General features: G+C 36.0%; 1 protein-coding gene across 2 annotated transcripts in view; it reads left to right on the top strand.

The window, feature by feature from the left end:
• Positions 1-395: 395 nt before the first annotated feature.
• ADGRA1 (adhesion G protein-coupled receptor A1) overlaps positions 396-14110 on the top strand; it is a 275807-nt gene continuing 262092 nt past the window's right edge. Inside the window, exon 1 of one of the 2 annotated variants that reach the window (XM_032190930.1) lies at positions 396-634. In XM_032190930.1, the coding sequence (XP_032046821.1) occupies positions 405-634 (230 nt within the window). In that variant the 5' untranslated portion in view covers positions 396-404. The remainder of the gene's footprint in view (positions 635-14110) is intronic. The other variant, XM_032190931.1, reaches the window with a different exon arrangement.

The raw sequence follows: 14110 nt of genomic DNA, 5'->3' as shown, positions 1-14110 counted from the left end.
CCGGGTATTTCCAACACCAGCATCCCAACCCCTCCCCGTAATTTCTTCACCTCCCGACGTCCCAACTGGTGCCTGCCCTGGGTGTAGCCCGCACCCGGAGCATCTGCCCCCTTCCTTGGGGTTCTTGCCGGTCACCCGCTGCGGGGCGCGGGGGCGGCTCCGGCCGCCGGGGGGGAGTCCGCGGGGTCCGCCCAGCGCCGCGGCTACACGGGCTGCGGCAGGAAAGGAACGGCGGCTCCTCGGAGGAGGAGGAAGGGGGGGTCCCTCGGAGCGGAGAGGCGCGGCGAGGCGGGGCGGGGTGGGCGCAGGAGGCGTGGAGGGGAGCGTGGCTGGAGCGCGGAGCGGCGCGGAGGGGAGCGTGCCATGCGCGGCGCGGCTGCTGGCGGTTCGCTCGCTGGCTCAGCATGCGGGGGCTCTGCCGCCGCCTCTGCCTCTGCCTGCTGGCCGCCGTGCTGGGGGGGCTCTGCGGGGGCAGCAGGAACTGCCCCGACCTCATCGTGGACCGCTGCCTCTGCGCTGCCGAGAGAGCCAAGGGGCCCGGCCGCCCGGCGCTCCGCATCAAAGTGGTCTGCAGCGGAGGCGACTTGGTGGAAACTTTGCAGCCCGCCGTGCTGCCCAACCGCACCGTGTCCCTGTGAGTACGGCCCCCAGTACCCCCCGCGGGAGCGCCCCGGAGGAAGGGGCGCGGGGCTCTGGGGAGCCGGCGCGCATCCTTGGGGATCGGGGGGGACCCCGTGGCGCGGCCGTGCCCAAGCGCTGCCGCAGGAGCCGGGAAAGCCGCTCCCAGCGGATTATAATATAACCCTGGGCCGGCTTTTAAAAAGTACGTGAGCTTTTTTTTTTTTTTCTTTTTTTTTTTTTTTTCTTCTTCTTCCTCAGTTTGGAAACTCTTGCTGGCCTTTTGGTCGAGCTGGGAAAGCTGGGCTTACCCTGATGTAAATTGCATGCTGCTCTGTGTGGTGGTTTGGAAAAATTCAGTGCTAGCTGAACTGATGGAGCTCACTGGTGCACCTTTCTGCTGGCTACGGGATGGGCGCAAACTGAATGGTAGCAAACTGAATGGGGCAATGAATGGTAGCGATAATGACGAACTGCCTGCTGGAGTTGTGTGTCATTAACTGGTATTCCCCCTTCTCTCCTCTAAATAAAGTTTGGAATTTGACGTCTCCTTTTTTAATAAGAGTTTTTGTCCAACTATTTGAAAAGACTAAATCTCCAATACTGTTCTGACTTTGCTAAAAATGACTAGCGCTTTGGAGTTTGAATTCTCTCTTTTTTTTTTTTTTTCTTTTTCTTTTTTTTTTTTTTTTTTTCTCTCCATGTGTTTTGGAAATAGGTTAAGATGTTTTGTTGCCTGTTGCACATAGGTAAACTTGAATAAATGATATATATGTTTAGTCAACTAGTAGAATTTGTATCACCAGTCATAGGTGAAAGTAATGTCCCTATAATGGACCCAAGCAGTAATAGCTCTGTGACATTTACCCTTTAGATCATGCACATATTCAACAGATCTTTTACTGCTGAATTTAGTTCTGTTGACAATTCCTGCTGTGAACATCTCTACTGTTCACTGCATTTTCTTTAAGTCAACACTTTTAGGAGACAACTGGTAAAGATAGTAATTTATAACATCTGTGGAGCTCGTGCTTGTAAATGTACAGATGTGCTGTGTATGCTTCAGTTCAGTTTCAGCTATAACAGTTGAGTGACTTGATGCTGATTAGCTGTATGCTGATTATTCATCTGGGAAGGTCTTACTTGTTAATATACAAGATATAATAACTACACTTCCTGATAAATTTTAATAGACTGTTTTAGAATGATTTTATTACATTAGTATAACTCTTAACCTAGGTGGTAAATTTGCTGGTACTTTTGTAATTTATATAACTGGCTATATAGTTTTTGCCTCCCAAAAGGGTATAAAATGTCAACTTCTTGGACAGACACAAACTATTTTTTTTTTTCCATTTGTTAAAGTTCTGTAGGAACTCTTAAACTCAGCATATCTTCAAAGGCTATTGTTCTTAAACATTGATTTACAGAGTTTTATTCAGATTTTTTTTTTTTAAGAAACTTTTCCTTTGACTAGGTAAGTACTAGTAGATAAATTCTGCTGACCGTAAGATCAACAGAAGTATATATTCACTATGTTGAAAATAAATACAAATACAGTACCATGTATCACCTAAACTGATCCATTTTCTCTTACTGTGTTTTTTTGTTTGTTTGTTTGTTTGTTTTTTTCTTTCCTTCCTTCCCATAAGGTAAATTTATTGCTAAATCTTGAAGGTAAAAAGGAAAAATGTTAAAATCTGAGTTAGGGATGTAATAACTTTCAGTAGTTGGAACATACAGATGACAAGTTGATTGAATGTGTCAAAAATTTTCCAGGAGAAACTGTTTTTGATGAATTAAATTACACTTGTGAGATTTGGCCAGCTGCAGAAAATAATGATAAAAAGCTCAAACACTAGTGCTAGTACATTTGTTTTTGTAGCTGCATGAAGAATTAGACAAAAGTGAATATTGCAGTAGACACTGCCTGTTTTCATTCAGTTTTATGGGCCCACAGAGAGAAAGAGAGTTTTAACATACGGAGCATAACCTTTTGGCTTGCTTTAAAAATTAAGAAATATAGAGGTGAATAAAGGAACGCATGTTCAGATGCAGTTACAATTTGATGAAACAATGTAACGAACAGTTTTGGGGATTTTTTTTGTCAGATTAAATCATATTCATATTTCTCATGTAGGGATGCTGTTTCTCACGTGCAATTTCCTTTCAGAAGGAAAGATTGAAGCCCAACTTAATTGCTCTGCAAAGATGACAGAGGGGGTACCTTTGCATCTCTTGAGCCATTAAGAGATGAAGTTCTAGGTCTGTAACTTTTCATTTACTTGCTAGGTAATGTTGCTTACCAGCAAATTTTAAGAAGTTACAATTTGTTAGTTTAATGATTTTTTTTTTTTCCAACTAACTGACCATGGACCTTGGCTGAGTTTGACGATTCAGGCTCTATGGCACGTATGCACTAAAAGTATTGCTACTGAAAGTACTTCTGGAATTTGGTAGGCAATGATTTGACTTAACATAAGCTAGTGTGAAGTCACAGAAGAAATGCTTATTCTTGACAGGTTTGGACCAATTATTTCCAGTGTATGATGTTATAGTTTCTTTGAAGTCAGATGAATACTGCAGCCATTCAGTACTGTCCAAATGCTCCCAATACTATGTATGACACTAGAAATAAAATCAAAATATAAGCTGATATATGAACTCTTCCATCCCCTTTATTTTATATTAAAAGAAAGAAAAACAAACAAACAAAACAACAAAAAGCAACCACAACGTGAAGAACCTAGTTTTGGAGTTACTGTTTTACTGTCTTTATTCAGTATTTTACTTTGGAGATGGGATTCAAGTGTTCGATTTGGATCAAAAAAACAAACAAACAAAAAAGCAACAGTAGCTCCACAAAGTATTTGCATGTATTTTGTTGAAAGCAATTCTAGCCGTTATTGATTTGCAACATAAATTTCTGTGCCTTTTTTATCATGGTGGGGGAGAAGGAAGGGATTTTTTTTTTTCCCATTGAGAGTACCGCTATTGAGTCATGAAATTATGCAAGCAGCACTCCCCACATCACTCTCAGTAAGCATGGACATGTAGACATGACAAGGAAGAATCATACCCCTTCATGATAATACAGCTTTCTCAGTCTAAATTTTATGGCTGAATACATGGGAATTCTTATATTGAATCAATACTTTACAAATTATTATTTTAAATTGTGTGATTGGATTGTTGAAGTGTAACAACAGAGAAAAAAATAACTTGCAAGTTTTTTCTCTTCTGCATTAATGGAAATTTCAGTTGTTAAACTTTTGACTGACTTGCTGAAATTTGGGTTATACAGAATAAGACAGTAAAAATGGATTAGCCACTTTTTACAAAGAAGAAGTCCTACAATTTGAAATTTCAGGAATTAGTAATTAGGTTCTGTTCTGAATTATTCCACATAAACTGGACAGTATGTCTGTAGGTTAATTACTATCTGTACTTTTTTTAATATTTTTTTTTCTCTTAAGTGGTGTCAAGAAGTTTATCATTCCAGTTCTTAGAAATTCACAGATCATTACATCTCTGGACAGAATATACTTAGATATAAATGTTGTCAGATTATAATAGCAGCATTATTTTTTTGTCCTCCCTCTTAATTCTAAAGGAAGGTTAACATATGTGAAGGTGTTATTTTTACAAATTTTGCCTATGCATGCACCTGGGTAAGTTGTTTTAAACATCATTGTAGAAATGAAGAACACTTAAAGCAGTGTATGGTCATAGCAACTCATCATATATGAATTTTCCTATTTTTATGTCAATGCACTTATTTTGATTGTGAATCAAAAGTGGTCTCAAAGTCCTCAGATTATCAATTTGAGACTGAGGCTACATGACTCCAGTGGAAATCCATAGTCATAAAATGTACGTAGAGGTTTTCATCTTGAAAGCCCTTCACAAATATTACCCAGTCTTCTGAAAGCAGCATTCTCCCTGCTTTCCTCTGCCCCCAAATTACTTTTATGTCACATTCATTTATGTCATATCTACTGGCATTTATTCTAATTTATTATATTACTGTATATTTTTCATGTCCAGTCTTGCCTTTTACAGTTCAATATTAGTTCAGTTTAGCATATATCAATATGATTTATAAGCATATAATTTTATATTTTTTATATTTATATAAGCATGTAACTGTAAAAAATATGCCTTTTTTTTTTTTTTTTTAATGTCCCAAAGAGTTTAGACAACGAGCTAGCCAAAACAAACAAAGCAAGAATTGAGGTAAGGATGAACAAAAAAATATTATTCAGTAGCTTTATCTCCACATCTTAAATCTCACTTTTTTTTTTTTTTTTTTTCTTTATTAGTATGAGGTTTCATGTAGTGTTCCTGATTTCTAAGTATTTGGGTTCTTAAAAACTGTAGGATATTTCTCATTGTAAAGATTTTCACAGACATTTTCACCTTAGTTAGCTTCCTGTGTTCACTCAAAGTGGCAGGAAAAAAAAAAAAAAAAGGAATAAAAACCAGGTTTCCTGCTCCATTATTGATGTATGTATACATATTTATACATGCTTTCTCCAAAAGCTCTTAAAAAAAATAAAAATAAAAATAAAAATAAAAAAAGCAGTTTGCAGTTTGTGAAAGACATCCCTGTCATAAAGCAAACTGACACAGAAGACTTGGAAGAGCTGAGAGAAATGGTAGGGGAAGGCAAAACAAAGAGAAGTGAAAAACAGTAGAGAAAAGTTTTTAGACAGAAGTCTGAATTCCCTTGATATTTCAAGGTATTTGGCTAGGGTGGCCAGAAAATACCATAACCGAAGATATTTTTCTTCATGTTATTTCTGATAAGAGGGTGGGTACACCTGAATTCTCTTGTTTGTGTGTCAATACTGTGCAGTACTCTGACCAAATTATGATTTCCTGTTGATGAAACTGATCCATTGGCATTAATGGAAATTTTAACATGAGAGGAGCACGAAAAGATTCTTTTAATAAAACTTTACAAATAATCTCCAAAATACCATAAAAACTTATTTAACAGTTATTACATTAACTTTTTAAAGTTATATTAATCATGCTAAAGTTTCTTTCCCTATTTATTAATCTGCAAATGTCATAAATTAAAAAAAAAAAGCCATGTGTCCTTGTGTTTTTAAGTTCTCAAGGTAATTTTCTCTGATGAAAGCAGTTTGTGGAAGAGAGTGAGGTGAGAATTTTTGGAAACAGGTAAAGTTGTTTCACTGTATCAAATGTTTCATTAATTTCATAGAAACCAAGTCCTTCCTGCATACTAGGGAATTTGCAGTATCTTACACTGAGTTTAATTCCAGAGATAAAAGTAAACCAATGAGATAAACAGGAAGATAGTAATACACGTGGAAAGAAATTTTATCATATATGTATATCTGATACCTATTAAGAAGTCCTAAATGAAGTTGGGGTTTTATGATATCATAGAATTTGTCAGTTGGTTATCTACTGAGCTTGTTGAGCTTGTTTGCCATAAGCAGGAAGAGCTTTAGTATAAGATACTGCCTTTTTTTTTTTTTTTTTTTTTTTTTTTTAGGTAATCCTGATAGTCATTAAATAACTATTTAGTTTTAATGATTAGAAGATATACGTGCAACAGAAATTTGTTTCTGAACCATAGGTATTATCATCTTGCAGTGGCCAGGGAGAAGATGATATGAGTATGTGGAATTTCCCACTATACAAAGTTGTGCAAGCTGCTGCCCTTTGAGACCAAGGGTCAGCCCTTAAAATGGACTGTTCTTTAAATTTGAGAATGTAGCAATTTTTGTTATTTTTATTTTAAGGAAGACATACTGAAATATTTCCTTAAAATATATTTTTCTTTCCTTGTCCACTACCAAATACCCTGGCAGCATCATAAGAGGTTAGGTGAGGTGAAGCAAAGATGTGGGAGGGATGTGGTAGGGAGAGAGGTGAAGAAGGCGAAAAAGCTCTTAAAACAGCTCTTTATAGCCAGAAGGAAAGGGTCTGAAAAATGTTATTAAAATGAAGCTTACAATGTTTCATATTTATATACATTCTCCTTTTTCTGCATCTTTCAGAGGTTTAAAATCACTTTTTTTTTTTTTTTTTTTTTTTTTTTTGACTGTTTGATGCTATACAACAAAAGGGTCTGGTTAACACACCTGTGACTCTAGAAGTCCATTTTTTTCTTTGCCTTCAATACAGACCCAGCAGCTTTCTGGGCAGAAGTAGCCAGAGTAACATAGGCCCCTTACTTGGGGCCTTCTGTCATAACAAATTTTGCAGCTGTTGTATTCAGCCATACTCCACGTAATCCACTCCTGCTTTCCTTGCTACTGTCTTTTGTCCTGTTTTTATAATAGAGAGCTGATATCATCTGGAAGTTAAAGAGCAGAGTGTCTTCAATGAGACAGGAATTTGGCTGTAATATCCAGTAGGAAACATATACCTGTGTCTATGTGTGCATGCATACACACACACATGAAGCTTACACACTTCCTTCATGTACATGAAAGTCAGAAGTTTCAGTCAGCTTGAATTTCTCTACTTTAATAACATCTGTGCGTGTTTTCAGAAATCTCTATTTGTGCTTTTCTGATTTTGAGGAAAAACTGCCTATTGATTTCTAAGCTTCCTCCTTTTCCATCTTCCTGATAGGATGTAGAAAACCATCACAGCTTCAAATGTGTACAAAAGGAGGAAAAGGTTGGGTGTGTGTTTCTCTAATCAGCGGTGATTAATGCTGATCAATCACAAATTTATTGTCTGATTCTAGACTTCCCAAATCTCAATTGGCAAAAAATATTACATTTAAAATAATATATTTTCCATTTACTTTGTAAATTGTGTAACACAGAAAAAGTTCAGGCTTGGTTTATTTTTGTGGCAACATGCCATTCTTCACCCTTCTTTTAAAATCATTTCCAACTGTGTTTTCATGTCTGGGACTGATTTGAGAGTACTCTGAAGGTATATTTAGTCATTACAAAAACTCTGCTTTTGCATTTTTTATTATAGTCTTACAGCCTTGTTGATAGTTTCTTTTCTGTTTTTAGTTGGATATAATCTTATCTCAACAGCACTATGTCAAATGTATAAACTGTTCTGCCAATAAAGTAAATACACAGTGGTTTATGGCTATTTACATTCATAGACCTATAAATCTGTGCAAAAAACTGAGATTTATTCCTAGATCATATAGAATTCAAATTTGCTGATAGCTATGCATAAGTAAGCAAATTCTTCTACACTTGTATTTTAAGGTTTAGGTCCTTTTGTAAATGGCTGTCTTTTGAAACGACTATTCATCAAAACTTATGAAGGTATAAAGGCACTGGCATACATTTTCCGTGTGTATACTGTAGACTTTGTAGAACACAAAATTAAGGTTAAACAATTTTCTGTGTTATTAAGGTATCATTATGGTTTTGAGTAACCTGATCAGTCAAGGCCTTCAAATTCCAAATTATGTACAATTTTGATTTTCCTAGTTTATTGAAGAATTACTGTGATTTCTTCCTTCTAATAACAATCAAGATGATGTCTCCTCATAAAGTCCTTCTTTTTATGTTATGGCATAGATTATCCCAGAGAGTGCATTAGTGCATGTTTTATAGATAAAAGTATACACTGGGACAGTAAAGGTTTAAGTGTACTGTAATTTGAGAAAAGAAAGAACTAAATCTTAGAATGGAAAATAAAGTTAAAAGTAGTAGTAATCAGATCAGGCCCGGAAAATTTGGAGAAAAACATTAATTTAAGAAAAGAATTGAACACTTTACTTTGCAATATATTATTAGTTCCCTGGCAACTGTTACTTGGATATCTGCATTTCAAATTATCATGCGTGGTATCAATTTCTGTGAGAGTGGAGGGGTGGAAGAAAAGCATAATCTGTTTGTTCAGAACTTTCTCAGTACAGTGACTAACAGATATTTAAGAGGATGCATATTGAAATGTTAGGAAAGCTTCCTCTAAAGGAATGTGCTAACAACCTGGCACAACAGGAAACTTACTAACATTTAAACAAACAAACAAAAAAAAAAAAAACACAACAGACATTACCAATTTTGAGGAATCAAATTTACCAGCACTCCTAAGTATCAGTGTATTTCCTTGTTAACATGTATTCTATCAGGGTAGTATGGCATGCTAAGGAAAATGCTTAATTCTCTTTGTCTTCCATGGGTCATCCTCTGTGTGTGGAGCCATCTGCTACTAGTTTCAGAGCCTTGTAATTCTGCACTTTACTTTTATTATTACTGCTCTTATGTTGATATTTCTCCCCATTTTCTTTCTTACCTGTATCTTATTTTTGTTCAAGCCTCACGTGTACCACAAACTTTCTCTTGCTACAAATGCATCTCAAAAATTAAATGATAATAAAAAAAAAATCTGCCTCCTTCTTGGTCAGCTCTGGTCTTGGTCCTCTGACGTGCTTCGTTCTTACTTTCCCATGTGTATCCATTTCTCTGCCAGCTTCTGCACTTTCACTGGTGTGTGCTGCTGCTTCCAGCTCACAGTCTCAGACACTTCTCTAGTCTTTCATGACTTTCCAGTTTCTTCTAAACTCCTCCATTACATCTTCCCTCATCATCTTTGGCCCTCGACTCATTTTATTCTTTTCTTCTGAACTTGCTGAGTGAAACTGAAATGAGTGAGGATATTGGTCCTCAGAGGGATCTGACTTAAGTCCTGGAGTTCAGCAGTGCCTGGAATTGGTGCCAGGCAGATGGAGTTGATCCTATTACACAACTTTCAAAAAAGAAAAATGTTTAGTTCTGCCTCCTTAAAGAGTTTATCATCAGAACTGCAGCGAGCAGCATAGAGAAGTCTGAATGTTCTTGTGTCAAGCAGTGATTTTACACTGATCCACTACTGATGGTAGGAACGAAAAGTCATGATGGCCAGGTTTGTTTTACATCCCCAGGATTGTGTAATGTTCATGAGGGAAGAGGAAAAGTGTAATTTCTAGTTTTCTCTACCCTTTCTGACAACATTCAAACAATATTGCAACCATCCTTCCAAAACTGTGAAATGTATATAACACAAGTAATTGCAGTGATAAAGATGAATTTTTGACATGTGCTATTAGTCTTGTTGCAGTTCTTGAGCCAAAAAACTAAACTTTTCAATGTCTAGGCAAATCTAAGCTTAAGGGACAGCATTCCTTTCTCCTGTGATATGCCTAGTATTATTCACAATGTAAGTTTATTATATAGCTCCATCTTAAATTAGATCAAGTTAATGAACTGTTCTCAACAATAGCTGACAAATCTATACTAATTTTGCAAAAGCTGTGATTTCCCATCCACGTTACAAATGGGATGTGGGAAAGGTAACATGGTCAAAAAGAACAAGCTTTCATTGCTCAGTAACATGTGGTCGTTCCTGCAAGTTACATTGCTGGTCCTGGTCTCTGACTAGCATTGCTCTGTTAAGTAAGTCATACAAAAGAAACATGCTTTCCATTGCAATAAAACAGTACATGCTATTCTATCAGCAACGAGTGTCATCATTATAAGACTTATTTTCATGTTATGCACACATTTTGTGAATTGTATGTACCAACCTCTCATCATTAGATTTATTTATTACAAGAGACCCTGATGAGATATATTCCCTCATCTATAGCAAGGTAATTATATGTAGATGGGAAGGGGTAGAGTTTTGTCATATTATGCTTTGAGTAATTCTTCAAAATATGATACAGTGATTGCTAACAGAATTGGATTACATAGTGCTTAGAAAATAAAGTCAATCTGTGGGCGTTACAACACCACATATTCAGGTACCTGTTAAACTACTGGTGAATGCAAGAATAATTTCTGCAGTTTTCCCCTCTGTATTCTACATTTCTATATATTTATATATATTTCTCTGTATTCTGTATAACAATAAGCTCTTGGAAAGTTAATCTGCACTTTCCATTGGTTATATCATACAGGAATCTTCCAGAGGGAAGTTCCGTACATTTATTAATTTATTGATTTAATGGTGCGTTTAACTTTGGGTAAGAACCTAAGTCTATCCAGTGCAGCTTGTAAGCCATGTGTAAGGGTTATTTATCTATCTATTTATTTATTTATTCATTCATTCATTCATGTGGTCATGATTTACTTTGTTTTCTTCTGATTTCTTTAGTTACAGACGTTAATAGTGTCACATTAAGTTTTTAGGATTTGAGGACCTGTTTTGGTATATCTGAGGAAGAGTGGAGGACTACAACATTTCAGGTTGGAAATTAGGAGAATTTTTTTCTCAGAAAAAGTAGATAACATTGAAACAGGTTGCCCAGGGAAGTGTTGGAGTCACTGTTCCTGGCAGTGTTTAAGGAAAGGTTGGATGTGGTACTTAGGGACATGGTTTAGTGGGTGATATTGGTGGCAGGGAGACAGTTGGACCAGATGATCTTGGAGGTCTTTTCCAACCTTAATGATTCTATGATTTGAGATATAAATATCAGGAAATGGTGTGACCTTAGTCATAGATGTTTGGTATTTATTTTATTTATTAGTATGATTTAAAGTATGTATTAAATGAATGCCAATTGCTGCTTGTGTAAAATAAACACTTACATGCCACATTTATCCTTGCCAATCCTCATGAAGCTATAGCAGATATTCTAGAGATAATGCCTTTAGTTTAATCAGAAAAATAAAAAATGAGATTTGCAGAAAAGAGAAAAGGATGAATATTGGAATTTCTCACATTAAATTGTGAGGGGAAAAAAAAACACACAATCGTTTATTGTACAATTCAAAATTCTCTTCACTTTCTGCAATATTACTTGCTTTTGCATTTTATTTAACAATGTTAAGAGTCAACAATGTAAATTCTCAAACCAAAAAAATCTATAAAAGCTAAATTAATGTAATAAATTTCAATCTTCTGAATTTACAGCAAATCAAGTTACTGCTTCATGTTTATTGATTATAAATCTGTTTAACTATTAACTATTCTTCCTAAAACAATTCTTATTAATTAATTTGTTTTTAAATTTAATAAATAGCCTATTAGTGAATTAGTCCATAAGGTGATTTTCATAACAATTTTACACATTTAAAGATTAAATTGAAAAAAAAAAAAATAAAGCATTTACTTTAGCTGAGGTAGAACAGTTATTTTAAACAAATAAAATCCCTCAAGTAATCGTTTATTAAATAGCACTAGTTGTGTTTGTTTTTTCTTTTGTAAAACTGGCTGTCAAAATGGTGGTATTGAATTATATGTTGAGTATGTGGTTCCATATGAATAGGTAGTGTATAAGCCTTTTCAGCTGGTTGGTGTTTTGTTTTTGAAATTGGCATAGCTAATAAAGCTTCTTGTAGGCTGAAGAACTGGAGTAGTAGGGCTTTCCATCTTTTCTTACTAGCTGCTCTGCTGTTTTACCTAATTTTTCAGTTTTGGAATCTATAAAAACATCATATGTGAACATAAAAAATATTTATGATTCCAAGCTTTTAATTTACAGTCTGAATCTTTGATAAAAATAAGCAAGTGGCTGTCCTGGATGAGACCATACGGCCATGTAGACCAACAGCCTGTATCCAATAGCATTTAGAATCAGGAGTCTGTGGTAGAGTAGCAGATATTTCTCACAAGGATATTCTAGTCTCCAGCCCATCTAAGAGTTGTAGTTCCTGTGTATTTAATTTACCAAAGTGGATTGCTCTTCTACAGCCCTGTCCATCCCGCCCCAAAACCCTTTCCAGCTCTGCATCCTGTGGCGAGAGGTACTGCAGCCTAACTGTGTGTCGATAAGGAATAGTCTCCTTCTGTTTATGTCTGAGTTTCAAGAGTTCAAAACTCTTTCTTAGTAATTTGTTTCAGCCAGAGCTGATTCAAATTTCAAATTCAGGAAATTTCAAATTCAGGAAATTGGGCTGTATTTTGTGCTTAAGAGGAGAGTTCGTCTTGGTGTTTTTCTAGTTGTCCTTTTACCTTTCTCTTATTATCATTAATCACTGTTAGGCAAGGAAGCTGAAAGGCAAGAAGTGATGGAATTTCAAAAACTAAATTTTATGCTATTAATATTATTCTTTCATGTATGTAAATAGAATTTGTTTAACTTTGTGAAAAGAGAGCAATGATAAAACTTCTTAAAAATTATCTTATTTTATTTATTTATTTTCAAGCAAAGGCATTGCATTTAGTGCAATTCATGAGGAAGTACTTTGGTCTTCTAGAAAGAAAAAGGGAGCTCTCTCCCTACTTATTAATGAAAAATGAACAAAATCTTAAAGTTAGCTTTCTCATTGGCTGGCCTAGTTTTCTCTTGGCAGGTTGATAGATTTTCCTGCTTCCCTCTGTATTCCTGAATAATAAATGTATCTTCACTTTTACGTGTACATTAAGGCCAATATTTTGTGGTTTGTTTAGTTATTGGTGCTATGGAAAGGAAAGGGGGTAGAAAGTATGATTGAGAGAATAACTATTGCCATAACAGCATGCCTGTGGGGGGAAAAAAAAAGGCTTTGGATCAGGTAGATGACTTTAAAAGTCACAGAGCACTGTTTGATTGGTCTCTCTCTCTCTCTCTCTCTCGCTCTTTTTTATTTTTTTTAATCATTTTTCTCCTCTGCTAAAATCTTTTTTTTAATGCTATTGATGTTAGCAATTTTCTTGTGCAGAAAGGTTGCAGCATATTGGTTCTTGCTGGTTGCTACTTCGCTTGTGTTAAATCTTCATTTTCTTTTTCTATGTATGATTCAGATCACAGCTCTAAGCCATGATGATAATGATTTAGTAGATTTGTTACTTAGAGATTGAGTTATCAGTGTATGCATGGAAGGGAATGGTTAAAAGAAAACAGAAGTGGAAAAATTAAAAGTTTAGTGGCTCAGCTTTTGGACTAGGTGGGGTGGGGTAAGAAAACATTTAAAAATATTGATAATCTGATTTTAATAATAATTATTAATTATTATTAATAACAATTCTTAGCAGATCTAGATGAAGTATTTTTGGATGCCTGCTTTCTTGAGATAGTTTTTCTATTTATCTCTCTGTCTGGGGACATGCCTGAAACTAATACTCTCAACGGGAGCTGAAGTCGATGATCCTTGTGGGTCCCTGGACTGAATGATTCTTGTGTAGGTCCCTTCCAACTCAGGATATTTTATGATTCTATAGTCTGTTGTTTTGTGTAGGTTAGCCACTAAACCTGTTTTTCATCCATGTTTCTGGACCTAAAGCTATGCTTTGTCCTTTTAGTTGTTACTTCATTCTGCACCATTTTCCTGATTTCCTGCCATACGGAGGACTACTTCATTTATGTTTTTGTTGTTTGTTTAAACTTGTAAATTATGGGAAACATCTTTCAGGAACTGGCTGTCAGGGAATTCCTGTTCCTGGGCCTTGCTAGGAGAGTCTTTGCCTCTGTTGATCATTCAGAGGGCCTAGTGTTTGCCAGACTCCCCACAAAAGGGGAGATAATTAGACTAAGACAATAATATACCTATAATTCTTCAGCTGGATTGACGCTTCTTGTGGAAGAGTGAAATACATAAAAACTCTAATCACTTCTTCCCTGTAT

This window comes from Aythya fuligula, chromosome 7 (assembly GCF_009819795.1).
Source record: "Aythya fuligula isolate bAytFul2 chromosome 7, bAytFul2.pri, whole genome shotgun sequence".
In the NCBI taxonomy this organism is placed as follows: Eukaryota; Metazoa; Chordata; class Aves; order Anseriformes; family Anatidae; genus Aythya; species Aythya fuligula.
The sequence above is the reverse complement of the archived record's forward strand: the minus strand, read 5'-3'. Positions and strand labels throughout refer to the sequence as shown.